The sequence below is a fragment of the Semicossyphus pulcher genome, unplaced genomic scaffold, assembly GCF_022749685.1.
Source record: "Semicossyphus pulcher isolate SPU_LCO1_2020_fin unplaced genomic scaffold, fSemPul1.0.p SCAF_1, whole genome shotgun sequence".
Classification (NCBI taxonomy): domain Eukaryota; kingdom Metazoa; phylum Chordata; class Actinopteri; order Labriformes; family Labridae; genus Semicossyphus; species Semicossyphus pulcher.
In genome coordinates this window covers 33,968,703-33,994,515 of record NW_027211603.1, presented here as the reverse complement: position 1 = coordinate 33,994,515, position 25,813 = coordinate 33,968,703, and the positions used below count along the sequence as shown (strand labels likewise).

Sequence of the window (25,813 nt, the reverse complement as noted above, 5' to 3'; positions counted from 1 at the left end):
GTCTTGTCAGTGAAAAGTAAACAGAGCCGGTGAGTTCCGAGATTGAACATGCTCAGTTTCGTGTGTCTTCTGTAAAAACCCCAGATGCTCGTTCATGTGTCCGCACGTGCGCATAAAAGAAGGTTGACAGCTGACCATGTCGCTAGGAGTGAGGATTTTTTGAAAGTTACATATAGCACTTTCAACGAACTCAAAATAAGTTGAAAATAATTTAACTTATATTTTCTGCCTGAAATCAACCCAGAACTACAAAATGTGAGACCACTGTTCAACTCACCCTCTCCATCTCCATGAAGTCTTCATCCAACTTTGTCCCCTCTGCTCCACTAATCTTTTCACTGAGTAGCTAAACACAGAGAGAGCACAAAGGGGGGTTATGGAGGATTGAAAAATACAATTCAGAAACAAAGGGACAGAAACAGGGAGGAAAAGAAGAAAGGAGAGCAATTTCATCAACTTCCATGCAGAAAACTATACTTGAAAAAGCTTTACAACTGCACAGTTTACATGAGAAATACAACTTATTACTAGAAACCTGGAAGATCTGAGTTTGGTTCTCTTTGCAGCACCTGTTGCACATGGTGATTGCAGGTGTGTTTTTGGATCTCACTCTAACAGAGATCCAAACAACGGTTTCAAATGTGTCTTCATCAGAACAAGGAAGTTGTTTCTTTTTCATTGTATTTGCATTTGTTATTTATTCACTGTCTGAAATCATTCATCTTCTCTTTGTTTGCTCCACCATAGTGACTGTTTACTCAGCCAGTTGCCCTGTTCATAAAGGAACTTAGATATTAAATTGACATTGTGTGAGTTAGTAAGTGCTGCTGTAGGCTTGCAAACATCTTGTGATCCAAGCAAGACAGTTGTACTCAATAAAACCATGTCAACATCCCAGCAGTTGTTTCATTGTTCAATGTCCAGCTTTTCCAGGATTTTCTCTAGATGACCTTTCCTCTACAATCTGTCCCTCTGCTATTCAGTTGGACTAGACAGGTTCAATTAAAGTAAAGCTGAGCTGTAAAATATCTAACATATATTGTCATATATGTATATCGTATGTATGTATGTATTGTATTGTATATATATATATACATCTCAGTGTTTCCGCTACATACATTTTGCAGCGGCGGTCCACCGCCACAGAATCATTGCCGCCGCTGCTTTAGATTTCAATGACGTGTCCTGAAGTTACAATTAAACGATTCTGCAGAGATTTACACTTCAAATGAACGGTCGTTTGCCCTCTCTCCTCGTTGTCAATCAATCACACGTAAAGCCGTGGCAACCAAAAACCACAGCGGGACCAGTTTACTTCTCACACAGTGTTCTAACGGCAAAAGAGGTCCGTTCCCCATCGCTGACATCGGACGCTCTCTGTCCACAACAGAATCATGTAGCTCTATCAAGCAATGTAAACAATCCACGTGAAGTTTGCACTCAATATCAAGCTTTCAGCTCCCTGGCGATGTTCCTCCAGCCAGCTGCCATAATATTGTAGTGAAATAAATTAATTGATTATCGCTGCTGATAAAGCTTATAAAAGGTTCAGATGCAATTTGGTAACGATCGATCGTTTTGATCACTACGTCATTAATAACATCCCTCGTGCTGTGAGAACTGAAATGCGAGAATAAATATTGAACTTTTGTGATTTAATAAAACAAACTGCTGATGAAGACAGTCAACAAAGCAGAAAGAGAGACAGACAGAAAGAGGGGGACGGGGCAAGCAGCTGTGCAGAGAGCAGAGGTGCAGGTGTGTTTGGGGTACTGAAGCAAAGCAAAGAGATCAGATTAAAGATTGTGAATTAAAACTTAATAAGGTGAAGAATAGTACAATTAAAGTGTGGAAGTAAGAGATAACCATCTAGAAAGAGGGTAATCCAGACTCAGTGAGTCTACATGTGATGTGCTTCTCAAAGAAAATACTGATATATTCATTAATTGCGATTAATTAATTACAAATCCTTTAATTAATGAGATTTTTTATTTATTTTTTAAATCACCTGACAGCAATAGTTTTGATATGATGTGCGCATGCGCACATATCTGGGTGGTACAACTAAAAAAATCCTAGAGGAAACACTGTATCTATTTTAACACAATTTGTAACTCTAGTTCTCAGTAGATCTGTAGTAACTTTTGGTAGATCTTTGTTTAATGCAGGTGTGAGTGATGTTTTCAGTGTGGACTTTGCTGTGTCCAGCATGACTGTCCACCCTATGTCAGGACCAGAGTGAATCTATATGAATACAGTCAGGAGCATACTAGTTGCTCCCTAGGTCAGCGGAGCAGCATGCTACGGCTTTCCAGGGAACACAATGCAAACCCCCCTGGGTATATAGAGTGGGCAAAAGGCTTACAATGTTACAATTTCATTTAGTAGACGCTTTTGTCCAAAGCGACGCACATCTGAGAGTTAATACAACACAAGCAACGATCAAGACAGGCTTCCTACTAGAAAGTAGGAGGCTGGGGTGGAGGAGGTAAAGCATTGCCAGCAGCAGTGGTGTGTGGTGTGTGTGTGTGTGTGTTCTAGCAGGGATGAGTGAGAAGGAAGTTGCATTTAAAGGGGCCGCCTTGTTGCAAGAAGCAGCTGTGACTGGTGTGTTACGGATTAGAAACACTGATTCAATCAGCAGGATGTCAGCTGATTACAGCTGGGGCGTATGACTTCCATGGCCTGCATGAACTAAAGCGAAGCTTCATTTAACAAATAAAACTCCCAGTGCTCCATTCACTTTTTTTGCTCAGAAAGATCAAAATGAGAAAGTAGAAGAGTGTCCTCTTTTCAAAATGTCTCCAGTTAAGCTTAATAACTAAGGCATCATATTGGTTTCTCCCTTAATGCTTTCTGCTCACACACGGCTCCATAACGCTGATAGAAATGTATCACATGGCATGAAAAATCACAAATGGGTATTGGTAGTCTTGAGGTGATAGCTTATTCCATTTGAAGACATCCATAATGAACACTTGTGCCTGAACAGCAGCATTTCTGTTGGCCTTGCAAAGATTTCAAATGTGTTTTACACGGAGGACTCTGACACCATTCCCTAGCAGATTTAAAGAGGATTAAAATTCTGTGTGCACAAATAGTGGACTAATACTAGGCCTAAATCATTTAGGGCAGTTGGCCAGATGGGAAGAAAATCTGTGATGCTGGTCAGACAGGAGTTTATGTTATACAACAGAAAACCATCCCACACTCAATGTTCAACAACAAAAACAACAAAAAACAAAACAACAGCTATGCATCCTTGAAAACATGGAATATTTAAAACAATTCATAACACTCTGAACGTTGTGTGCCACCATTATAATTAGGGATTCTTTGATCAAGCTTTGTGTATAACACAAGATGTAGACTAGCAGTTAGGTAAGTGGGCAACCAGGTGATCCACTCTCAAGAGAAACAGTAAGACCAAAGTCATCATAACTGGTACTGTACAGCCAACAGCAACATTAGGCGTCATATTATTAAACATTAGAATTAACATGAAGTGCAGATCCCCAGAGACTTTAGTAGAAGGGTAGAACCATCAGTTGTCTAGCACAGTGGTTTTCAAAGTGGGGGCCACCAGGGGGCGCTAGGGGGGCCTCAGAAAATTGGAGGGAAGATAAGAAAAAAAATTCCAAAAAAAAAAAAAATTATCATTTTTTATTTTTAAATTTTATTTTTTTAATAACCATTGGTTATCTCGGATTCTCAAATTCAGCTGCAAATTCGGCATGACGACGTCATAATCTATGTAGACCTGGCGGTTGTTATCAAGCTGCTCTGCTCCTCAAGCTTGCGTGTAGCTAGCTAGCGCAAAATTGACAGGTTTTTGACAACAAATAGACCGAAGGAGCAGACCAACAGCCCTGCCATGGAGGACTCTGCTGCAAAAAAACCTAAGAACTCATGCCCAACTAAAATCGGAAAATATGAGGCAGCATACATTAAGTATGGCTTTACAGTGATACAGAAAAATGGCCATGATTGCCCGAAATGCGTCCTCTGTCTGGAGACCCTCTCAAACGGTTTGTTGAAAAGTTTATTATTCAGTGGGAATATACAGGGCTGAAAAGATGTTTGTTAATAATTTTCTTATGCTAAACAAATGTAATAATTATTGAATAGTGAATAAAAGTAAGAAAATACATTCTAAAAGTTGATGTTTCTTTACATATTTTGTAGCATTGTCTGTGGGTTTGGGGGTCCCCGGCCAGAAGCTAATGCTGTTTGGGGGGCCTTGGCATGGAAAAGTTTGGGAACCCCTGGTCTAGCATATTATAACTTTAAAGATAAACACTATTGCTACTTTGACACAATTGCCCAATAGCCACTCTACAGCTGTGTCCCAATCCAGGGACTGCAGCCTTCAAAGGCCGCATTTGAAGGCCGATTGCGTCACAGCAGTGCGTCGCAGGCTGTCCCAATTCGAAGGCTCCTTCAGATGCGGCCGACAAATGCGTCCTCCGTTTCCCAGGCCGCGAAGGATCCAACGGGTGCATCCTTCGTGGCACAACATATCCTGAGATGCATTAGGCATCAATTCCAACAAAATGGCAGACTTTTAAATGTAAACGTTTTTGGTTTCAACTCAATCGAATAGAGATACATATGTTTAAGAAAACGAAAGGGCCCTTGAAACAAATTATCTTAAAATAAGAGGTTAACTTACACAATGTTAGTTATGCTAGCTAGTTAGCCCGCTAGCTACCTGTTGCTAGGCGACAGGAGCAGTTTGGTGACGCAAGGGTAGACCAGACTGTCTCATTTCAGTTCTTGCTTTAATGATCTACGCAGACTATGAATGGAGCATCCTCCATGGACCGCCTCCTTCGAAGGCTGCAGCCCCAGACATGCTACTTGCATTGTATTTTGAAAATGTAACTCCTCTTCAACTCAAATTGAAGAGGAGTTACATGTTACCTTGAAAAGCATGTTTTGAATGAATGGGATCTCTAACAATGGGGACTAACTAACTTGATCCAACATGAACACTAAAAACAAATGTCTGAACAAGGTGGGAGGGGTGGTTTGAGAGAGAGGGAGGTTGCAGGGGGTTCTTAAAAGCGGTACCTATGCCTAATGTCTTTAATTAGTCCGTCTTTGTGGCAGTTTGATAGCCAGTCCACCTCAATCACTAAGAGAAGCTCTTTTAGCAGGGCCTCTGTGCTGTCCCCCCTCAGTGGCAATACGATGCCAAGAATCACCCAGAATCCAGAAGACCCACTTTCTTCTCCGCCCAGTGTTAGCGAATTGTCCTGACTGAAAAGAAAAGAAAATGTTACATTTCAGTTAATTTCAGACACATAATTCACAAACTACCCAGCAGATAAAGTACATAAAGTAATTAAAATCAGCTCCAACTTTACCAGCTGCAACATTTAAGTGAAGAACACATTAATGACTGACACATCAATATTTATAATAAAATAATATAATAAATTATTTTGAAATGGGACATTCAGCCTAATGAGTACTTTTATTTTTGGTACTTGAAGTATATTGTGATGCTAATGCTTTTGTAATTTTACTCAAGTAAGACTGTGAATGCAGAACTACACAGTTGTTGGGACCGGACTGTACCTCTAAGTCAGATTCCATAAATAAAGGGAGGTATTAAAAATGGCTATTAAAAGAAATGAATAATTATTAAAAATAATTATTAATCATACACTGAACAAAAATATAAACGCAACACTTTTGTTTTTGCTCCCATTTTTCATGAGTTGAACTCAAAGATCTAAGACTATTTCTACGTACACAAAAGGCCTATTTCTCTCAAATATTGTTCACAAATTTGTCTAAATCTGTGTTAGTGAGCGCTTCTACTTTGCCGAGATAATCCATCCACCTCACAGGTGTGACATATCAAGATGCTGATTAGACAGCATGATTATTGCACAGGTGTGCCTTAGGCTGGCCACAATAAAAGGCCACTCTAAAATGTGCAGTTTTATCACACAGCACAATGCCACAGATATTTGAGAGAAATAGGCCTTTTGTGTACATAGAAAAAGTCTTAGATCTTTGAGTTCAGCTAATGAAAAATGGGAGCAAAAACAAAAGTGTTGCGTTTATATTTTTGTTCAATGTATAAATTCTATCATTTATTCTACATTAAATCACCTTTGTATGGGGCACCACTTATCGAAGTTAAGAAAACAACCATCTAATTACCTCAGTCTCATAAAGCATACTAGACTATCAATATAGACTCTGATTATTAAGTAACTTAATAACTATAACCCAATTATTGATAGCTAGTAGGTTGGAGGATTTGGAGTTCAAACGCAGAAGAGGTTGGCAGTATTCATTCTTGTGCAACATTAAATAGACAGCATTTTATTCCACACAATGATTTATTCAAAAAGACAAGAAAAGCAGAAGTAAAACACTAAACATGTAATCTAACGCTAATATTTACATGTGTAAGTGTGTGTGTGTGTGTGTGTGTGTGAGAGAGAGAGCGAGAGAGAGAGAAAAAAGGGTGGATGTGTCCATTAAAAGACCACATGGCTTCAGTGGCAAATAGGGGAGACAAAGAACTCATAAAATGGCAGAAGGATGGCCACTGAATGCTGTCCCTTGTCTCAACCAACTTGCATTGGCACATGAGAAGGGTAGAGACCAAGAAAAAGAACTAGGAGGTTTCATTCCTGGCTGTTTAGTCTGGTCAAAAGTTCAAAAGGTCAATCAAAAATATTGTATGTGTGTAAGTCTTAAGAGTGCCGGGTTACAAAAAAGAGAGGTTAATTTAGCATGCAGACGATGTCCTTGTGTAAGCACAAGTAACCTCAACTACAATCAATATCTGACTAAACAGACATTACAACAATACAACTCAGTAACAAATCAAATCAATAACATAACAATACAGTAAACATTCCTACTTAGCCGGTACTGTGAGTTATTCTAGCTTTTACCAGATGTTACGTTACCATACCGTGGACGGAAAGGCGTTGCTGTGCTGTGTTGCAGCTTGCTAGTCTGACGCAGTGAATCCCAACACAGTATTTCTATACTGTAGTATTACTACTTTTACTTAGTAAAATAAAAGGTATGAGTACTTCTTCCACCACTGGCCGTGTTAATATCAATACCTGGTTGGAAATTAATTTGAGTCCAAATTGTAATTCCTTTGAAACCATCTATAACAAGTTCAAATAAAAGTTAGATGATACTAACACATACTGTAGGTGCAAAGCATTGGTGCAAAGCACTGGTGCAAAGCAAGCATGGCCTATCTAATGTAATGTATGAGTCTCCACATTATTGAGATTCTATTAGCTAAACAAGTTAATATTAACCTTTGCTAATGCTTAAGCAATGGAGAAAAATAGACATGGACCAAGTAGAACATGAAATGTAAGATTGCACCAATAGTCAGAAAACGAAATATATAATGACATAAATAAAACAATTAAATCATCTTACTTACATTTGAAGTATTAACAGCCAAAGATTCCACTGATCTCTCCCTGTGCCCCTTGTGCATGAGTGTTTACATCCTTTGGCGCACGCCGCACTATGAGGTTGCTTCGTGGGCATCGACAGCCTACTTCCATTGTTTGGCAATGTCAGCAAGTTTTCTCCCTTTCACCTCTTGAACAAGCTGTGCCTATTTTCGCAACATATAAAGGAATACTTCATCCTGAAACATCTCAAACATATACTAATATTAGTCAGTACTTTAATTAACATCAACCAACCCTGAGTAAATGTTAACAAGAGACATTTGTTAACAGTTACTTAATGCTTATTATTGTATCAATTAACTGTTAGTTCATGCTTACTACTGTATTAAGTATGTTAATAGCATCTTTATAAATGATTTATAAACATTACTTGATAATGTATGAATCAGGGCTCGACATAAGCACTGGCCCGGTGGCCCGACGGTATGTTTTTCACCCCCGGGCTAGTAGATTAACTATTTAACTGGCCCGGTGTGCCAGTAGGATCCATAAGCCCACAATGTAAACAAAAAAGTAGCCCTCCCGAGATTCACAGTTCTGATGAATGGGACTTATTTCTTTCTACGCAGAATCCTGCGGTAATTTCTATCCGATGTCAGCATCACTGCAGGTACTTTGGCTGCTGCTGTCAACAACACGTTACACGCTACTCGCTGCACTCGTGACAGAGCAGCTGTCATTCTAGAACACGCTTAGTGACGTTAGCAAGCTACCGCAGACTAGTATAAACACACACGTGCTACGGGACCTGAAAGGATTAAAAAGCGATGCTGAGTTAGACAGTTCTGCTCGACAGGTCATTACCCCAGCTTACTTTCTGCTGTATTTTTTTCACATTGCTAAGATGTCCGCGGTTACTGTGACGTTGTGTTACGTTGGTGTTGCAGTCGGGCTAACATTAGCTTGTTCCCAATGTGGCTACTGTTCAGCGTTGTTTCATGGCGGTGTGGCTGAAAATGTCTTTGTGAAGTGCCCAGGCTAGTGTGCTAACAGAGACTGTGGGAAGACAGTGTCAACTAAGCAGTAAACACACTGATGTTGTGAACATTTAGCCGTGAGAGCACAGGCACACAGAACTATCAGGAGAAAGTCCAAAACAGTAACACTGCCTGGGCACTTCATAAAGCTATTTTCAGCCACACCGCCATGAGGGATGGGCATTTTTTTCATTCCTGGTGGTTGTGTTTAAGCCTTTGTGGACACAAACCAGCTGACGCTTCGCACACTGAAGAAATTGAGCTTGACCGTGTGAGCATGCGTGGAGTAGTGGTGCTGCCCAGCGTGTGATTGACAGCAGCCTGAGCTCTGATTGGTTGTAGTGGTTCGGGAGCGGTGGATTCTTGCCAAAGCCATTAGGAGCAGTAGGAGGAGCCAGAGAAGCATGATTTTTTCACAGATTATCTCTCTCTTGTACTACTGCATGTTTATCTTGACAGTTTGAGCAAATATGACAAAAAGTTAGTTTTAATACCTGAACTGAAATTTATATCATCACAATACAGTGGTGGATTGCTTTTACTAAAGAAACCTAAAAAAACAAAGAGTCTGTAATGAGATCCGTAGTGCTAGGCAATATGATCACCATAATTTACCTTTATTGATAATTTTTTTACATTTATTGTGATCTATAGTTTCATAATGCTGCCAGTTTGAGGACTATCATGGTTACAATCGAGGCCTAAAGAAACCGAACAGCTCATTTGTGAACTTCTTCTTCATCCTCATTGTTTATGAGGTTATCTGCACCTCCTCTTAAAAACAAACAGACCTGGTAATTACAACCAATAAAAACACTTAATAAAGCAGTTTCTGGATGAAAACCCAAAACTCATCACACGCACTCTTTAGTGGACACAGAATGTCTGGTGAGGCGCTGCTTAATGTCACCATTTTAGTCGCAATGTTTATCATTTTGTTGTGGATTAATGTCCCTTGGTTGTACTCTTTTTTTCTCTTTCACTTTCTTCACCAACAGCCCGAACAATGCTTTGCAATGGGAAGTGGCCGTGCTTTGATGTTGTACTTTGGTGGTGTAGTTTCTGCTGTGGGAAAGGTTGTTTGTTTCATCAACATCGAGTAAAACGGACATAAATTTGTTATATTTATAAATGTACTTTTTTTTTGCCATCACCTGAGATCATTCATTGCCAAGCCTTCGATCTGGATGTCATAATGATATCTGAGATATTTTCAGTCAACTGTAAGGGAGCAACTTAAGTCACAAGAATGACATATGGATTGCAAGTAGATTGCAACAAAAGGTCACTTTTTGCAACATTAGGTCTGGGTATTAAAGTGGAGCTGAAACGGCATTTCGAGAGTATCTAGCTTCCGTATCGTGACGTATTTCCGAGTGAAACAGGACGTGCAGGCGGGACATATCATTAGAGGGATTTGATTTGATCGTTGGGAAGTGGGCGTAGACAGCCGTTCTCCACAGCGCAGTAGCTAGCTAACTGACCAAGTGTTCTTGGTGCTCTGCGGCTAAATGTTGCAGATTGATTGGTTGAAATTGTTGTTGTGATCGCGTGAAATTTAGTTTTACCGGAAGAAAAAATTATTGGATTTTGACATAAGAATACGAAGAAATTGATTTTCTGTATTTCTTTGGGCCTATTTTGTCAAATAGATACACAATATTACCGGAATTACCGGATATTACAGGAAGATACCACTGTACATCTCTAAATACTTAAGGTCATGTTTTTCACATAACAAACCAACAGCTATTTTCCTTCTTCCAGAGTCTGATGGGAAGCTCTTGATATCATTCTCATATCTGTGTGCTAAGTACAAAGATGGAGTAGTTAAGTGTAGGCTGAAACATGGAGCACTTTACTCCTACCAAAAACACAAATGATTTATTCTTAAACAGAGCGAGGAAGGCTGTTTGCTACTTTTTATCTAATATAATTAACCTTTATATGAGAAATTGTAAATATTTATATCAAATGGTGCACAGCAAAGTTGCATTTGCCTATTGTTGACTTGTTGCTGAGCTTTTGTTATGGTGAGTGTTGACTTGTTTGATTCTGTGCTAATCACCACCTGATAACTTGAAGACACACCTGGGGGCACCGAGAGAATCTGATGAGGCAACATGCAAAACATTTAGCTTGCTCCCTTTTTCAGAATAAAATAAATAATGTCAATCCTAGTTTGTGCGCTGTCGCTGATAGCCTGATACTTCTCTGAGGAGTCCAAAGAGACCAAAGCTAATATTAAAATACAGCGAATATTAAACTTTCGATCATCAGTTTAAAAAAAAGTTAAATGAAGTGTTTTAACTGATATGATATAATAAGACGGGGTTTCAAATATGTGATTGACAGCTGCAGCACTAGCAGAGCTCTTTGAAAGCACGCAGAATAGTGAAAAAAAAACATTTGATGACATTAAGGTGATGATAAGCCAATGTTGCATTCATAACCTGTTTTCACTTCGTCCAAGCAGCCAACATAATAAGTACATGCAGTTTTGAAAAGGTACTACAGAAAAGGGCAGTCACTTGACCAGTCAGTCACAATAACAGTTTATAATCTGCACATGAGAGCTGCAATTATCCAGAGCAGTAAATGTATGGCATACAGTCACTCTGAAAGTAGTCTGATCTCTGGTGCCTTGACATTTTGGAACTCTCCAACAAGCTAACCATCTGAAGACGTCACAGATCTAAGAAGTATGGGTCTCATTCATTAAACGTGAGCAGAACGAATTTGTGTGTAAACTGTTCGCAGACGGAAATTTACGTGCATCTCCGCATTCATCAATATTTTAGTAGCTCCGAATCTTTTCGTAGCTACTAACAAAATCTACACATGCTGCTGACCATGCGTAGTGCTTGTGTAAATTTAAGAATGCACATAAATAATGCTTGTCACTATTGGCAATTACAATTTTAATTCATATTGCGCTCTATTATGTACACAATATGCAGATGCCTTTGAAACACGTGATATAGCCTAAACATGACAAACGATTAAAATATAACACATTTAGAAAATTATTTGAGACAACACGTTTGTTTTGTTTTTTTGTGTGGCTCTTTGATCATTTGAAAGAAACCTTTAATAAATCTGATTTGAAAAATGTTAAATTTACGTTGGCTGCAGACTGACTTATTTGGAGCTGTATAAAACAGAGCTTTAGGCTATTAAGATTCAAATAATTTGAAGACGATGCATACAAAACTGCTGTGGGCTATATGTTATCCGTATCCTTTGTTAAAATAAATGTTAAATAGCTCTACACTCGACAGCCATCACTGATTTAGATTTTATCCATTACGCACAATATAACATTTCTGGTTTCCCGTTTCCACTTCATACAATCCGGAGAGAAAACCCCACAAATGAATCTTCTGTCTGTTTGGTGAGACTGTACGACCTAGGTTAAACTATACTGACCACTAAGCTATCAGTGATGGTTTAATTTATTATGATACAACACTTACCACCTTACCATCTGGGTTTGATGTTGACTCCAGTGGAGGCATGTCGCTGTCTCCATCAGGCATAATTCCTGACAGAGAGGTCTCCCCAATTATGCCAGCGATGCGCTCGTCTGCAGTTGATAGTTGTGACTGTGAGCCTCCTCCTCCTGTGGCTTTTTTTGTGGGCGCTTATGTGTTTCTTTGCCTCCAGTTTCATGTCAAACCATTTACGCTTCACCTCGGACATGGTTCTTTGGACTACAGAGACAACATTAACGGCATCTGTCACTTCCCTCCAGGCCTTCGCTTCGCCTGTCCCTGTCACACCACTGCTAACAGATGAAAATAAAATGTGTTTTCTTAACTCCACTTCACCCAAAATTATTTCTATCTCCGCTTCGGAAAAATAATTTTTTCTTTCTCTCTCTTTCTTTGTTTGCGCCATGACTGACAGGTCGACTGGATGCATCTACACCTCTTTATATGGTGGTCATTGGCAATTCATGGGCGTGGATTTATGCTAATAGCTGATTACCGGGAGCGCGCCGTCACTTTACGATGGATTGGCATTCATGATCATACACATGTGTTTACGATCAGATCTGAGTTTCCCGCGGTGTTCATGAATCCAGAGTAGGTTTTTAGTAGCGTAGGCTTTGATGTGCAAATCTACGCACACATTTACTAACGTTTCATGAATGAGACCCACTATCTTTGTCCGTAGCTAATCTGTTAGATTGCAATTCTGCCTCAGCACCTTAGCCATTTTACATTGAACCACCAATGCCGGCGTAAAGCCACCCCAGTATTTTTTTTTTTCCATAGATACGTTCCAGCGTTGCGGAATAAAAATATGCGTGAGGTGTAAACAAATGTTCCACCCTGCCAACTCTTCCATTTACAGTGACGCTGTATCGTATTTGTCAAACCTCTGTTTCTACCTTCGATGCCGGCTCAGAGGTGGATCGACTTCATCCCACCATTCCGCCTCCGTGTGTTTTACAAAGAAGACGAGATGTAACAGGGGCCTAATAATCCCGCATAGAACTGGCAGTGTATAAGGGGCTTATTTTCTCTCAATGCTTTGTCTTAACAAACACAATGATGACCCAGCAACCACACAATACCACTGCAACAAGACTTGGTAACATTTCCAATCAATTTCCATAATTCACTCGGGCTTCTGTGGCTTGATATATTCAGAACCTGATTTTTTAAATCACAGATCAGGTGATCGTCATCCCTATAAGTAATACTTACATTGTACACACGGAGCTAACTGATTGTTTGCTACACCTCTCCGCAAACACTGATTGATCAGTTATAGCTCACCAATGATCACAAGGTCACAACTGTGAGTATTCTTTTTACCTTTCCAACACCAAAAACCCAAGCAAGAAGTGTATCTATCTTCCTGATCGAGTATGGAATGTAATCAGTTCAGCCCAACTGCTCATAGATCAGCTCTAGCCAGAAAGGGTGAAATCATCCTTACGTTTTGGAGATTTGACTTCAGATTACAAGGTTAATAAAAGAGGTTGAATTTAAAGACAGGAAGGTTATCTCAATTACTCAGATTTTTCAGGGTGTTATAATGGTTCACACTAATCAATGCAATGCAGAGATTATGTTCAGTTCAGTCTTTTCCCTGTATCTCACAGGATGGTGGATCGGGGGGGAAATAGACTGGACAAGTCAGAAAGCATTGCAGGTTGGCTGGACTGTGTGCCTGCAAGAAGTCATAACTAAGAGAAAAAGAAGAAGGTGAAGCTGTGTCGAAAGGAGAGAAAGTAAGATGAAGTCAGACCATGCAGAGTAAACAGCAGTTTCTTTTAAAACTATGTTGAATGTCTCGAGGAGATGAATCACTGGCCTGCTCACACGTACACAGGAATTCTGTTGTCGTCAGTTTGTGTGTGTTAGAAGAACCATATTGTTTTACTTGTCTTCCAAAGAAGCTGTAGGAGAAGAGGGGACAGAATAGCACTAGTCTACTATTAAGAAAGATGTGTTATAATGCGTAAATCAAAACTGTACACACCTTTAACAACAGTTCCCAAGTTTGGGTGTGTGTGTGTGTGTGTGTGTGTGTGTGTGTGGGGGGGGGGGGGGGGGGGGGGGGTAACAAACCCTCACTAAAGATAGCAGTTTTTCATTGATTGGATCCTGGCAATGAAAGGCTGCCTGTTGATTGTACACCCGGCTCAATAACATACAGGACAAGGTTGTACAAGAAGGGCTCAGTGATCAGGGACCACTCAGGACTACACGAGTGTCACAGCTTAGTGCTGAATACTCTCATTCATTCACACCAGCTTGAGAAGGTTAAAGGAAACAAATCACCTTAGCACATGTGTGTGGGTGTGTGCTGCACTGGGTTTATATGGAACCACAGCTTTCACAGTCTGCTGTTTGTGTGGTTGTTGAGCTGTGGGTGGAACTTTGTTCATGTGTTTCGATGTGTGCAGGAAGGAAGAAGCAGCCGGCAGTCTTGCAGACATTGCATTGTTTATGTTTCCCTTTAAACCAGTCAGGCAGATGAATCAAACCCTAACCTACAAAACCACACATCACTGCTCTGTTTCAGGGAATCAGTGTCACTATGAGTTACATGCAGTACATTAATTTCCTGATTAACTGTTAGTCTGTTAACAAAGAGTCAGAAGATGTACAAAACAATAAATTCATGTTTTCTGATAAAGAAGAACACACCAGACAGGTCGGCGTGGCATGATAGGATTAATCCTCCTTTGTCATGAATGGCTTAAACCTGCCATTGCAGGTAATTTGCCTCATTAGATGCCTGTCCAGAGCAGTGACACATTTGTCTGTTAGCATTAGTGATGACGTTAGCTGACCAGCCCAAGCCGCATCTAATGTAATTATTATTATCTAAGTCAGGGAACATGTATGAGTGGGAAACAAAACCATTAAGACAGCTGGTAAGACAACATGAACAATAGCACTCATATTTCATATTCCTATTCAATTTTCTCTGTTGTTCATTCAGAGATTTAAACTGGTAAACAGATACTGTACAAGAATAATGGTAGCCTTTTTAGCTAAGTTAAGCTAAGTTAGGCTAAATACTGTCCATAGCCTGACTGATACTAGATTTTCAAAGACAACACCAGTATCAACACTTTACGGTTTAAAAATCCAACAAAGCATGTCGCATGGATAGATTAACATAAATACAACAAAAACGTTGTTTGATATGAACGCCTTAACTTTGTCCTCTGAAATAATCATGACCGAGATAAGTACTGATCTGCATATTAGCAGCACTGTCCAATACAACCCAGAAGATTTACCTTGCAGTGTTGTGCAAAGAAATTATATTTAAGGAAAATTGAACAATTATAATCTCTGTAATAGGGATTTAGATTTGATAGAATTGGAATTGGAATGCTTCAAATCCTGTAACAAATTGATGGATTTCATAAATTCAGCGGTGAAGAGCTTATTACAATACCTAGATTCAACTGAGATCTGTAATCAGCTTTTGTTGGCTATAAGGGAAAATATACTAATTTTGAGTGGTTAGTGTTAAGTTCAATGGTAAAAGGATACAGTGGGAAAAATGAAAAAGCACCTTTTAACCTTTTAATATACTGTTGTGTGTAAATGTGTTGAAAAAAGACCTCGAGACTATTTCTAGGTTCAAACATCAAAGCCTGTTAACAGGTGTTTGGGATTACTACTTACTACTCTATAAGACATATAGTCAAAAGTAACTTTGTTACTGATCGAACTACGATTCTTGAGCTACAGCTGGCACAGTCTGCCAAAAGAGTTCCTTGTTTCACAACCAAGACAGTGACAGCTGCAGGTTACCGAGGGAACCATTTTGCCTGGATGTTTAAACTTTGCTAATACAATACAGATCTCCTAACACCAAGAGATTAAGAAGACACTAAGTGTTACATTACATATGTTAATAATACTTTATAGTTCTCTACAGATTAAATATGAATTGGTTCACAAACGTATTGCAGGTCCTCAGAAAATATTGTTAACATGAAACCCAGTAGACCTCCTGTTAGAAACACGGTCTTTCCTCCATGAAAACTACTGGTATCATATTTCACTGTCTCAGAAACCCTCCCACCGTATATCCAGTATCAACTGCAGTTCAGCTGGAAGCCTCTCATTTTGTATCAACAAAAGTCGTCTGATCCACCTCATAGTGAAGCTGCGCAAAATGATGACAAGCTTTTTAAATGTTAATGAGCTGAAGGCCATTAGCCAGTCCGACATGTGTCTATGACTCAGGCCCTGCATTGCTCCATCATTAATGATGGATGATTCTTTTCACAGAGGTGTCATCTCGATCGCTATCTAGTGGCATTTTGTTTCTGTTGCAGGCTGCAGGTGTACAAAGGTTGTTGTGATAACATGTTGCTATTGCAAAAACACGATCATTAAAGCTGCAGTCGGATGTGCACATGCACAGCACACAAGTTCTACGAGGCAGCTCAGACTCTGAGACACTTTAAAGCCGACTTACTGACTGAATGCTTGTTTTTTAATAAACTGCTTGACTAAAAGCTTCAGCATGCCTTACCCTTCATTGTGGCATAATACATGTCAGCAACTTTTTGTATCTTTCTTTAGCAGCCTAAAGTCGCACAACTTTATCCACTAGTTAGCCAGGTGTATTACGTGTCAAAGTAGAAAAGGTTTGATTATCTTTCTCAAGCTCTCTGTAGGTGAATTCAAACAAAAAAACGTACATCATTTAAATATGTTGACACTCATAACACTTGCTTGTTCCACATCAACCTCTTAGCATGGTCTGTGCAGCAATCTTTGCACAATCTTCTCTATGTGCTCACAATCCACAATAGTTAATATGGACAGGTGAGTCCGTGTAGGGAGTCATCACTGCTCTTCAACACTGTTGTCTCCTACAATCAAACAGTAGAAGGATAAAGCAGGAGACAGTGTCTACTTTACCACCACCATTAAAAAATAACAATATTAGGTTGTGTTAGCTTCATACAAATTGTTCACCTCCAGTTTCACAGTAAAGGCTTATCACTTCCTTCACAGAGCTCTTTTATTTTGAAGCACATGCAGGTAGTGACAAAGTATCAGCAGTAGTTTAATAATCACTGATCTTAGCCGACAATTTTCTAATTTCCCAGTCTTATTTTGGATTTTATTATCAATGTAGTCTCACTGATTTATAAAAAGCTGAAATCATTGTTGTGGATCAATAGTCAATAGTCAATAGTCAATAGTCCATGAACCCATGGGTCTCATGGCTATCTTCACTTCGTATAGTCTATGTTCCGCACCACAGTTACAGATTTCATACAAAAAAAAAGAAAGTGTCGTATCTGTCTACCATTTTACAAGTTCAAGTTGGATTGTCACATCTGATTGTACAGGGTATAAGGGTAATCCTTAGCTTCATCTCATTGCTATCAGACAACAACAGAATTCAAAGTTTTAATCTCCTGTTTCAATGTGGGCATTTGATGCCTTTTCCCAGTGTTCTATTATTGTAAACTTCAGATCTTCAGAATTTTGCTGGCTTCTTAAAGCAAATAATGTCTTCTTGGGCTCTGGAACATTGTTATGGGCACTTTTTTGTATTTTCTGGCATTTTAAAGTCAAAAGATTGTTTGAGGAATAAAGAAACCCCAAAACATTAATTGACGGTTAATAATTTAGGTTCAATTATTTAAATTATTAAGTTAATTTTTGTTGATGTGTTGGCGTATTTGCATACCCGAGCGCCAAGGCTATGGGGTTCGCGAGGATTTAGTACCCAGGAAGGGCGCTACTTCGGTTGTGTGGAAGTGGTATGTCCGTGTAAGCCCCGCCCCTGCGTGCTCGGAGCTGAGAGCAGAGAGCGCATTTGGTGGAGAGCAGACTTCAGTGATAAATATTAGCAAAAGAACTCAAGACAAGAAAAACAATTGCCTTTGACTGCACAGAGAGGGTAATCTACATTACGTGCTGCTTCAGAAATAACAGGAAAACACCAGTGGCAGCAACATGAGGCCTGCACAGTAAGCATGAAAAGTTTTCCCAGTACGCCATGGAGACGTCAATGGGCTTAATGAATGAATAAATCAATGAATTACCTCAATAGAGCCTAGATTTTGCTTTTCTTTATTTCTCTTGCAGATAACCATCTAATTGACATTTTAGCCATATCGCCAGCCCTAGTAGTTAATATGATAGAAGTTCATTGGAAAAGAAGGGAAATTGTCAGAGCACTTTATTTAGCTTGCATGAATAAATGCTGCTGCCTGAAATCACATAAACAACATTATTCAGTTTTCTTTTTTTCATATCATCATGAATATCGTTATTGCAAAATTTTGTGAAATATCGTGATATAATTTTAGGCCATATCGCTCATCCCTAGTTTGCATTGAATTAGACAAAGTGAGTCGATTACATCACTAATTCAACGGCCTGACTGACTGCTGTGAAAGATGTCTAGTTCAGTGGTTTTCAAAGTGGGGGCCGCCAGGGGGCACTAGAGGGGCCTCAGAAAATTGGAGGGAAGACAATAAAAAAATGCAAAAAAATATATATATTATTTTTTATTTTATTTTTTTAATAACCATTTGTCCTGAACCACGTAAACTGCCGTAATCTCGGATTCTCAAATTCAGCTGCAAATTCGGCATGACGACGTCATAACGACGTCATAATCTGTGTAGACCTGGCGGTTGTTTTCAAGCGGCTCTGCTTCTCAAACTTGCGTGTAGCTAGCTAGCTAGCGAAAAATGGACAGGTTTTTGACAAGAAATAGACCGAAGGAGCAGACCAACAGCCCTGCCATGGAGGACTCTGCTGCAAAAAAAAAAAAAGAACTCATGGCCAACTAAAATCCGAAAATATGAGGCAGCATACATTAAGTATGGCTTTACTACAGCAATACAGAAAAATGGCCATGATTGCCCGAAATGCGTCCTCTGTCTAGAGACCCTCTCAAACGAGTGTTTAAAACCCTCGAAACTTCAGCGTCACTTGATGCAAAAACATCCGGCAGAGGCCGATAAAACTGTAGACTTCTTCAAACGTAAAGAAGAGCATTTGGTCAGGCAATCTGCTGCATTTACACAGCAAGCTACCGTGCCCGAGCGGGCCCTGAAGGCATCATTTTTAGCCTCTTACCATATTGCTCGTGCTAAAAAAACTCACACAATTGGAGAGGATTTGATTCTACCAGCTACCAAAGACATTGTCTGAGAATTGCTTGGTGAGGATGCTGCCAAAAAAATCGACGCTGTCCCACTCTCTGATAACACCGTGAGACGACGGATTGGTGACATGGCCCAGGACGTATCTGCTCAGCTTTTGGAGCAGGTGAGAGCCAGCGAATACTTTGCACTTCAGCTGGATGAGAGCACAGATTTATCCAATGAGGCCCAACTGCTTGTGTACATTAGATTTATTTCCCAGGAAAGATTTGTGGAGGAAATACTATTTTGTAAAGCACTTGAAAGAAGAACCACTGGGAAAGACATTTTTCAAGTTTTGGACGATTACATCGAGTCTAACGGATTGGACTGGACCCGTTGTGTGGGGGTGTGTTCGGACGGAGCCGCGGCAATGACCGGGAAGATCAGTGGAGTGACCGCTCTCATCAAGCAGAAAGCCCCGCATGTAGTGGCCACACACTGCATGCTGCATCGCGAGGCACTTGTTGCAACAAGGATGGATAACAAGTTGAATCAGGTACTACAGGAGGTCATACAAGTAGTGAATTTTATTAAAGCCCGCCCCATGAAACACAGACTGTTTTCCCTGCTATGTAATGAGATGGGCGCCCGTTTTGAGGGGCTGCTGCTTCACTCGCACGTGCGCTGGCTGTCACGGGGCGCAGTTTTAAACCTTGTCTATGAGCTGCGGAGGGAGGTTGCAGAGTTCCTCTCATCTGAAAAGCATCAGCTGGCAGATCGGTTCACCGATGCAACCTGGATCCGCAAACTTGCATACATGTCAGACATTTTCCAGCATCTAAATGTACTGAATCAAAGCATGCAAGGGCGTGACACGTACATACTGCAGGTGCAAGACAAAGTGCGTGCTTTTTCCAAAAAGATTATGCTGTGGTCAAACAAGCTCCAGGAGGGAGTTACTGAAATGTTCCCACTACTTCACCAGGAGCTGCTGTCATGTGGTGATTTGGGCTCCATCTCTCCATTGATCCAGTCCCACCTGGAGCACCTCCAAGGATATTTCAAAGACTATTTCCCTGACCTTGAAAATACACATTTAAACTGGGTTAGGAACCCCTTTGCCCCCGGTGTCGGTTCTAGTCTGGATTTAAAGTCACAGGAGGAGCTGATTGAGATGACAAACTCAGGGGATTTAAAACTGAACTTTGAGGCTCTTCCCCTGTCTAACTACTGGCTACATGTAAGAAAGGACTATCCCACCTTGGCTGACAGGGCACTGAAATGCCTTCTTCCTTTTGCAACAACCTACTTGTGTGAGTCTGGCTTTTCCACTTTAAAAGTGCTTAAAACACAACATAGAGCACGTCTACACATGGACAATGACATGCGTATGGCACTGACAGACATTAAGCCCAGAATTGACAAACTGTGTAAAAGCCACCAAGCCCATCCCTCCCACTAGTGTAATCTCTGTCTGTCACTCCCAGACACACACACACGAGAGGTTTGATTTCTTTTGTTCTGTTCTTATCTGTCAACGGTTTTTTGAAAAGTTTATTATTCAGTGGGAATATACAGTGCTGAAAAGATGTTTGTTAATAATTTTCTTATGCTAAACAAATGTAATAATTATTGAATAGTGAATAAAAGTAAGAAAATACATTCTAAAAGTTGAAGTTTCTTTACATATTTTATAGCATTGTCTGTGGGTTTGGGGGTCCCCGGCCAGAAGCTAATACTGTTTGGGGGGCCTTGGCATGGAAAAGTTTGGGAACCCCTGGTCTAGTTCATTCACACATTACAACAAGGAGCACAGACATAGAAACTGGAAGTGGCAGGTTGACATTCAGATTGTGCGTATGGAAAAGACTTCATGAGCAATCATCAGATGATAATTCATAAAGATGAATCAATGAAGATATAAGAGCTATTGCCAGAATAATCCCAGATTTCCTCACTGCTGTGAGGGGACAAGAGAGTGATACTCTGAATTACACAGAAAATCTATAATGTTTAGGGTCATCACCAATGTCCGCACTATCTAGACAGATACCTAATGTGTCTGTGACAATTTTCTCTTTATAACTACACTTCATATCCTGTGCCTTCGTGGTTAAAGCTGTATATCAAATAATCTTGATGACTACAGGCACACATAGGGACCTGGGATCTGTAGGTGGCTAAATATCATGTTATGTAGCCAATAAAACAGGTCAGCAAGACAGCTGAGCACAGCTTCCTAAAGGTCACTATGCTCTGTAATAAACACAGTATAAGACGAAAAGGCCTTGGCCTCATAGATGTACAAAAGAGGAAGACATTAAAACTGATTGACTGCGAACAGCTTCCTGCTGTGAACTAGAACAAGACCAATACAACCACAAGGACAACTTATCAGGCTACACTGGCTTATTGCTTGTCTTGTAGCCTACAGTATATGTCAGTGCTAAGGCAAATTACTGCACAGAAATGGCAAAGTAAGATTGTAAATTTTTCACCTTAATGTCCTGCTAGGAAAACATCTTTGTCACAATATTTTAATGTCACGTATTCATGAATTTAAATAAATTTTCAGCTGTTGTATCATTATCCGATTTATAAAATATCAAAATATCAACATCATAGTTGGCCTTAAACATTCAGTATCAGTCAAGCTGTAAACCATAAAGCAATGAGATGAAAGAGTTTAGAAGGTTTATTATAGCCACTTTTAGGCACACAACCTGGCTGAAATTGTGATAAATCCTAAATCACAGTCGGAGACAGATAGAGAAAAATGTAATTTGATATAATGAACACATAACTAGCCCAAGCTCAAAGCGCTTCAAAACAAAATGGCCCAAACCCAAACACCCAATACTGTCTGTCAGGTAGCAGAGCCCCTCTAACTCCAATGGCCAAAGGCATCAACAGGCATCATGAATGGTAACAGAAGAACTACCAGATTGAAGCCTGTGAGGAAAACCACATGGTGAGCTCCTTTTTCAAGATCCACAGCTCATTTAAACACACATGATCCATTGTTCCAGAATGTTTCCATGATATCCAAATGTTAAAAGAATTGGTTGACAGTTAGGCTAACAGCCGCCCACCATGGTGTATTTTGGTGGCAGGAGGCTGTGAGAATAACAGGCTGTAATTGCAATTTTATGAATAACAGTGAAGTGTATACGTTTGTCCAGATTATTTATTATTACAAAAAGGCCTGTTCAGTCAATGTTTCTAATGGTTTCATGTGATTCTAGCTGCCTTTAAATGGCTCATCTCTTCTATAACGCCAAACTATGACAAAAATCTTACAAGTTAAGCTTTATAATCCATAGAATAGGATGTTTTGTATTCACTAAATAAAGATTGCCAAGCTTTGTGATATTATGTTCCAGTTCCTCCAAGTGATAACAGCTTGGGAACAACAACAACACCAGTAAGGTGTCACCCAACATTTAAAAAGATATTGAAGTGATGTGCCGCGATGTGAATATGTCAGTAACATACACACACATACGTACGTACATACATACATACATATATATATATATTGTTTTCAGGGTTTCGTAAACACTCCTGAATAAAGAAAAACAAAGTATGTGTGTTTCCCTATATGTGGGAAAACATTTCGGTTTTGTATTTTTTTTAACGTTGTTTGCGTACAAAACGAAGTTATAAGGATGAAAAAGTAACGTTACGCTTACATCAAAATCATGTCTCACTTGTCACCATTATCTACCACGGTTAAATGTAAGAGTTTAAAATTGGCTAGCTTTACAGTTTTTACTTAAAGCCTGCTTCCGTTTACCATTAGGTGCAAACCTGGTCCTCATCCAAACAATTGTTGTTATGAACGAGCAATAACAGGCGTCTCCATACCTGACTGGCTTTGTGGAACTGTTTCTTCAGCCCGGCCACAGACATCTTCGACACACGCGTCACGTTTCACCTCTGGAGAAATGTTCCGATAAAACCCTGAATAAAACTGAGGAAACTATGTCTACGTTAAAGAAAAAGCCTGGCGAATCCACATACTGCAATCATCAGTCACCACCGTTCAAGATTGCAGCTCGACTTGAGCTGAGTCAAGTTTACACAACAAAGCTTGACAAGACCGGAAATAATTTATTCTTTAAAAAACAAAAGCGTCAACTTCAACACTGAAAAATTGACACTTTTTTAACTTTTGATTTGTTTGTGTTTTAATACGGACATTAATAGTGTAAGTGAGAAAGGATTATTACTGTCACATCTTGAAGTTTTTAAGCATGAAAATAATTGTTTTAGTTGTGAGGGACATTTTGATGGGTTTTGAGACTACTTTTTCCTTCTGTTCTGCTTTAACATAATTTTGTTTACAAAACCTGGTTAATAAATAATAATGAATAATTCCATCATTCATTGCATTAGAAAAGTCTAATGACTAAACAACGCTTTCACTTTATTCATTGTCCCTGACACCTTGGATGGGTGAAAAAGGGACATGAGTCACAGTAATATTGAATCCCGAATACACTGTTAACAACATGATAGAAGCTCTGAAGGCCTTAAGCTAAATATGTACATATTCAAATGCACACGTGTTAAATATCTGAGTGATGTGCTGTCCAATGCTTTGAGTCTTTAGCCTAATTTCATTAATAAAGTTTTACAGGAAGGCTTTTTTACTGTTATTAATATTTCAGTGCAATATCCAGACTATATATTTTTCTTCACTAGGTTATCCAATATGTTTGAAGGAGGCATGTCTGAAGATTGATGACTCGTGGTGTTATTTTGAAAATCAAAACCGGAAGTCACAGTTACACTCTTTGATTTGGTTTATGAGTCGCAGAGGAGGAGAGGGTTTCCTGAATCGCAGAGATGTCGCCACTTCTCAAACCTTATTGGCTGATAGCTGCTCGTGCTGAGCGAACCACGACGTAGAGAAATGAAAGGAAAGGAAACTTCCTGATTAAGCGACCCTTATTGTTTATTGCAAATACTGTTAACACAGACGTCTGCTTTTCAGTGATACAACTTTATTGTGTCCATGAACTTTTATAATGAAAAACATTCATTGGATCCGCGTCAAGACCTGTTTTCAAACACCTATGCAGGTTACTAGCTGAAGGTTGGAACATTGGTTTAGATAGTCACTATCAATCAATCAAATTTTATTTGTATAGCGCCAAATCATAACCAGATATAACTGTCTAAAGATACAGCTAAAGATACTTCACAACAAGAGCAGGTCTAGACCGACTCTTTGTATGTTATTGCACACTACAATTATTGTTGACTGCTGAACACCCTTGATTGTTTGTCATGTCTCCATCTCTCTTTTTTTCTGTCTATCTGTAGGCCTACACTGTCAACTATGGGGGCAAAAACGCAGCCAAAAACAAGAGAAAGGTTATTGATAACTGCAGAAAAGCTTAAGCATAAACATGGAAATATTCAAGTGAATTGCAACAACTCTTTGAAATTTGTTCATAGCAGTTATAGCTTTAGTATGGTGGCCCTGAAGTGCAAAACAAAATTACAAAGTCTGAAACACTTTGACAAAAGCTTGAGACAAATTTACATCCTGGAAAACATTTTTACATTTTAGAAAACAAAATTACATAAGCAAAACACTTTTACCAAAGACAAAGCAAATTTACATTTTAGAAAACAAATTTACAAGTGGCGGAACACATTTACAAATACAGATTTCTTACGGAAAGGGATTGTACCAAATACCGGAAGTGAACCGGAAGTGATTGTGTGAGAGGTCAATCTCGGTTCCGGTATTTGGTACAATCCCATTCCGTAAGAAATCTGTATTTGTAAATTTGTTTCAGACTTTGTAAAAGTGTTTCGCCACTTGTAAATTTGTTTTCTAAAAACTTTAGGACTTAAGGTAATCTTAATTAATTAATTATCATCTTCATAATTGTCATTTTGAGGATCATCATGTTGTTCTTTGAAATGTAGGATTAATAAATCTTTCAGTGTGAGGTGCTGATGGAATCAAATAGGATTTATAAAAAAATTTAATGTTTCCAAAAAAGCATTCAAGAGAGTTTTAAAGATCGGAGCATGGTAACACAAACTTTCACAATTGTGATGGTCCATATTAATCAGACACATACTTTGATTTCATCAAATTGCAAGGACTTGTTTTGAACCAGTCTGGAAACTCTTATCCTTTACAAAAAGATGTATTTTCAAAATAAAGCAAAATGACAAAAAGTAAATTTACCCTATGGCCATTTCAATCAATCAATCAATCAATCAATCAATCAATCAATCAATCAATCAAATCAAAAATAAAAAACTGCCAGTTCTTGGACATTCTTTTATTCTTGGTTATAAGTCTTCTTTTTAATATACAGGTTCATTCCTTTGCTTTATTTTTTTTTAGATTACTTTTTGGCCTTTTGCCTCTAATGGGTAGCACAGTGGATGGAGTAGGAAATGAGGGGGGAGAGAGTGGGGAAGACCTGAAGCAAAGGGCAGAGGATCAGAAACGCTGAGCTAAACCGCCCCCTCTGTCCATCTGTCCTCGTCCCTGTTCTCCAGCCTCTGCACTCCATGGGCCTGCTGAAAAAACACTCTCAATCACACTTAGAAAATGCAGCCATGATAAAGGGTGCAGGGAATACAAAATCCTACTTGTGCTTTACTTCATGTCATATTATTCTGCTGCCCTGCAGCGGTTATTTGCAACTCATCAGACTCAGAAGGGCCAAAATAGCCTTAGTAGGGTTGTATCTAAATTCCCCTTCAACATATCTCGATTT

The 25,813-nt window shown here is 39.4% G+C and overlaps 1 protein-coding gene across 1 annotated transcript in view; it reads right to left on the bottom strand.

Moving 5' to 3' along the window:
* Window positions 1-23,107, bottom strand: part of sh3gl3a (SH3-domain GRB2-like 3a) — a 59,837-nt gene extending 36,730 nt beyond the window's left edge. Inside the window, exons 1-2 of the mRNA XM_069679366.1 lie at window positions 22,926-23,107; window positions 278-346 (exon numbers count right to left, since the gene is read on the bottom strand). Coding sequence (XP_069535467.1) covers window positions 278-346; window positions 22,926-22,970 — 114 coding nt within the window. The 5' untranslated portion in view covers window positions 22,971-23,107. The remainder of the gene's footprint in view (window positions 1-277; window positions 347-22,925) is intronic.
* Window positions 23,108-25,813: the final 2,706 nt, after the last annotated feature.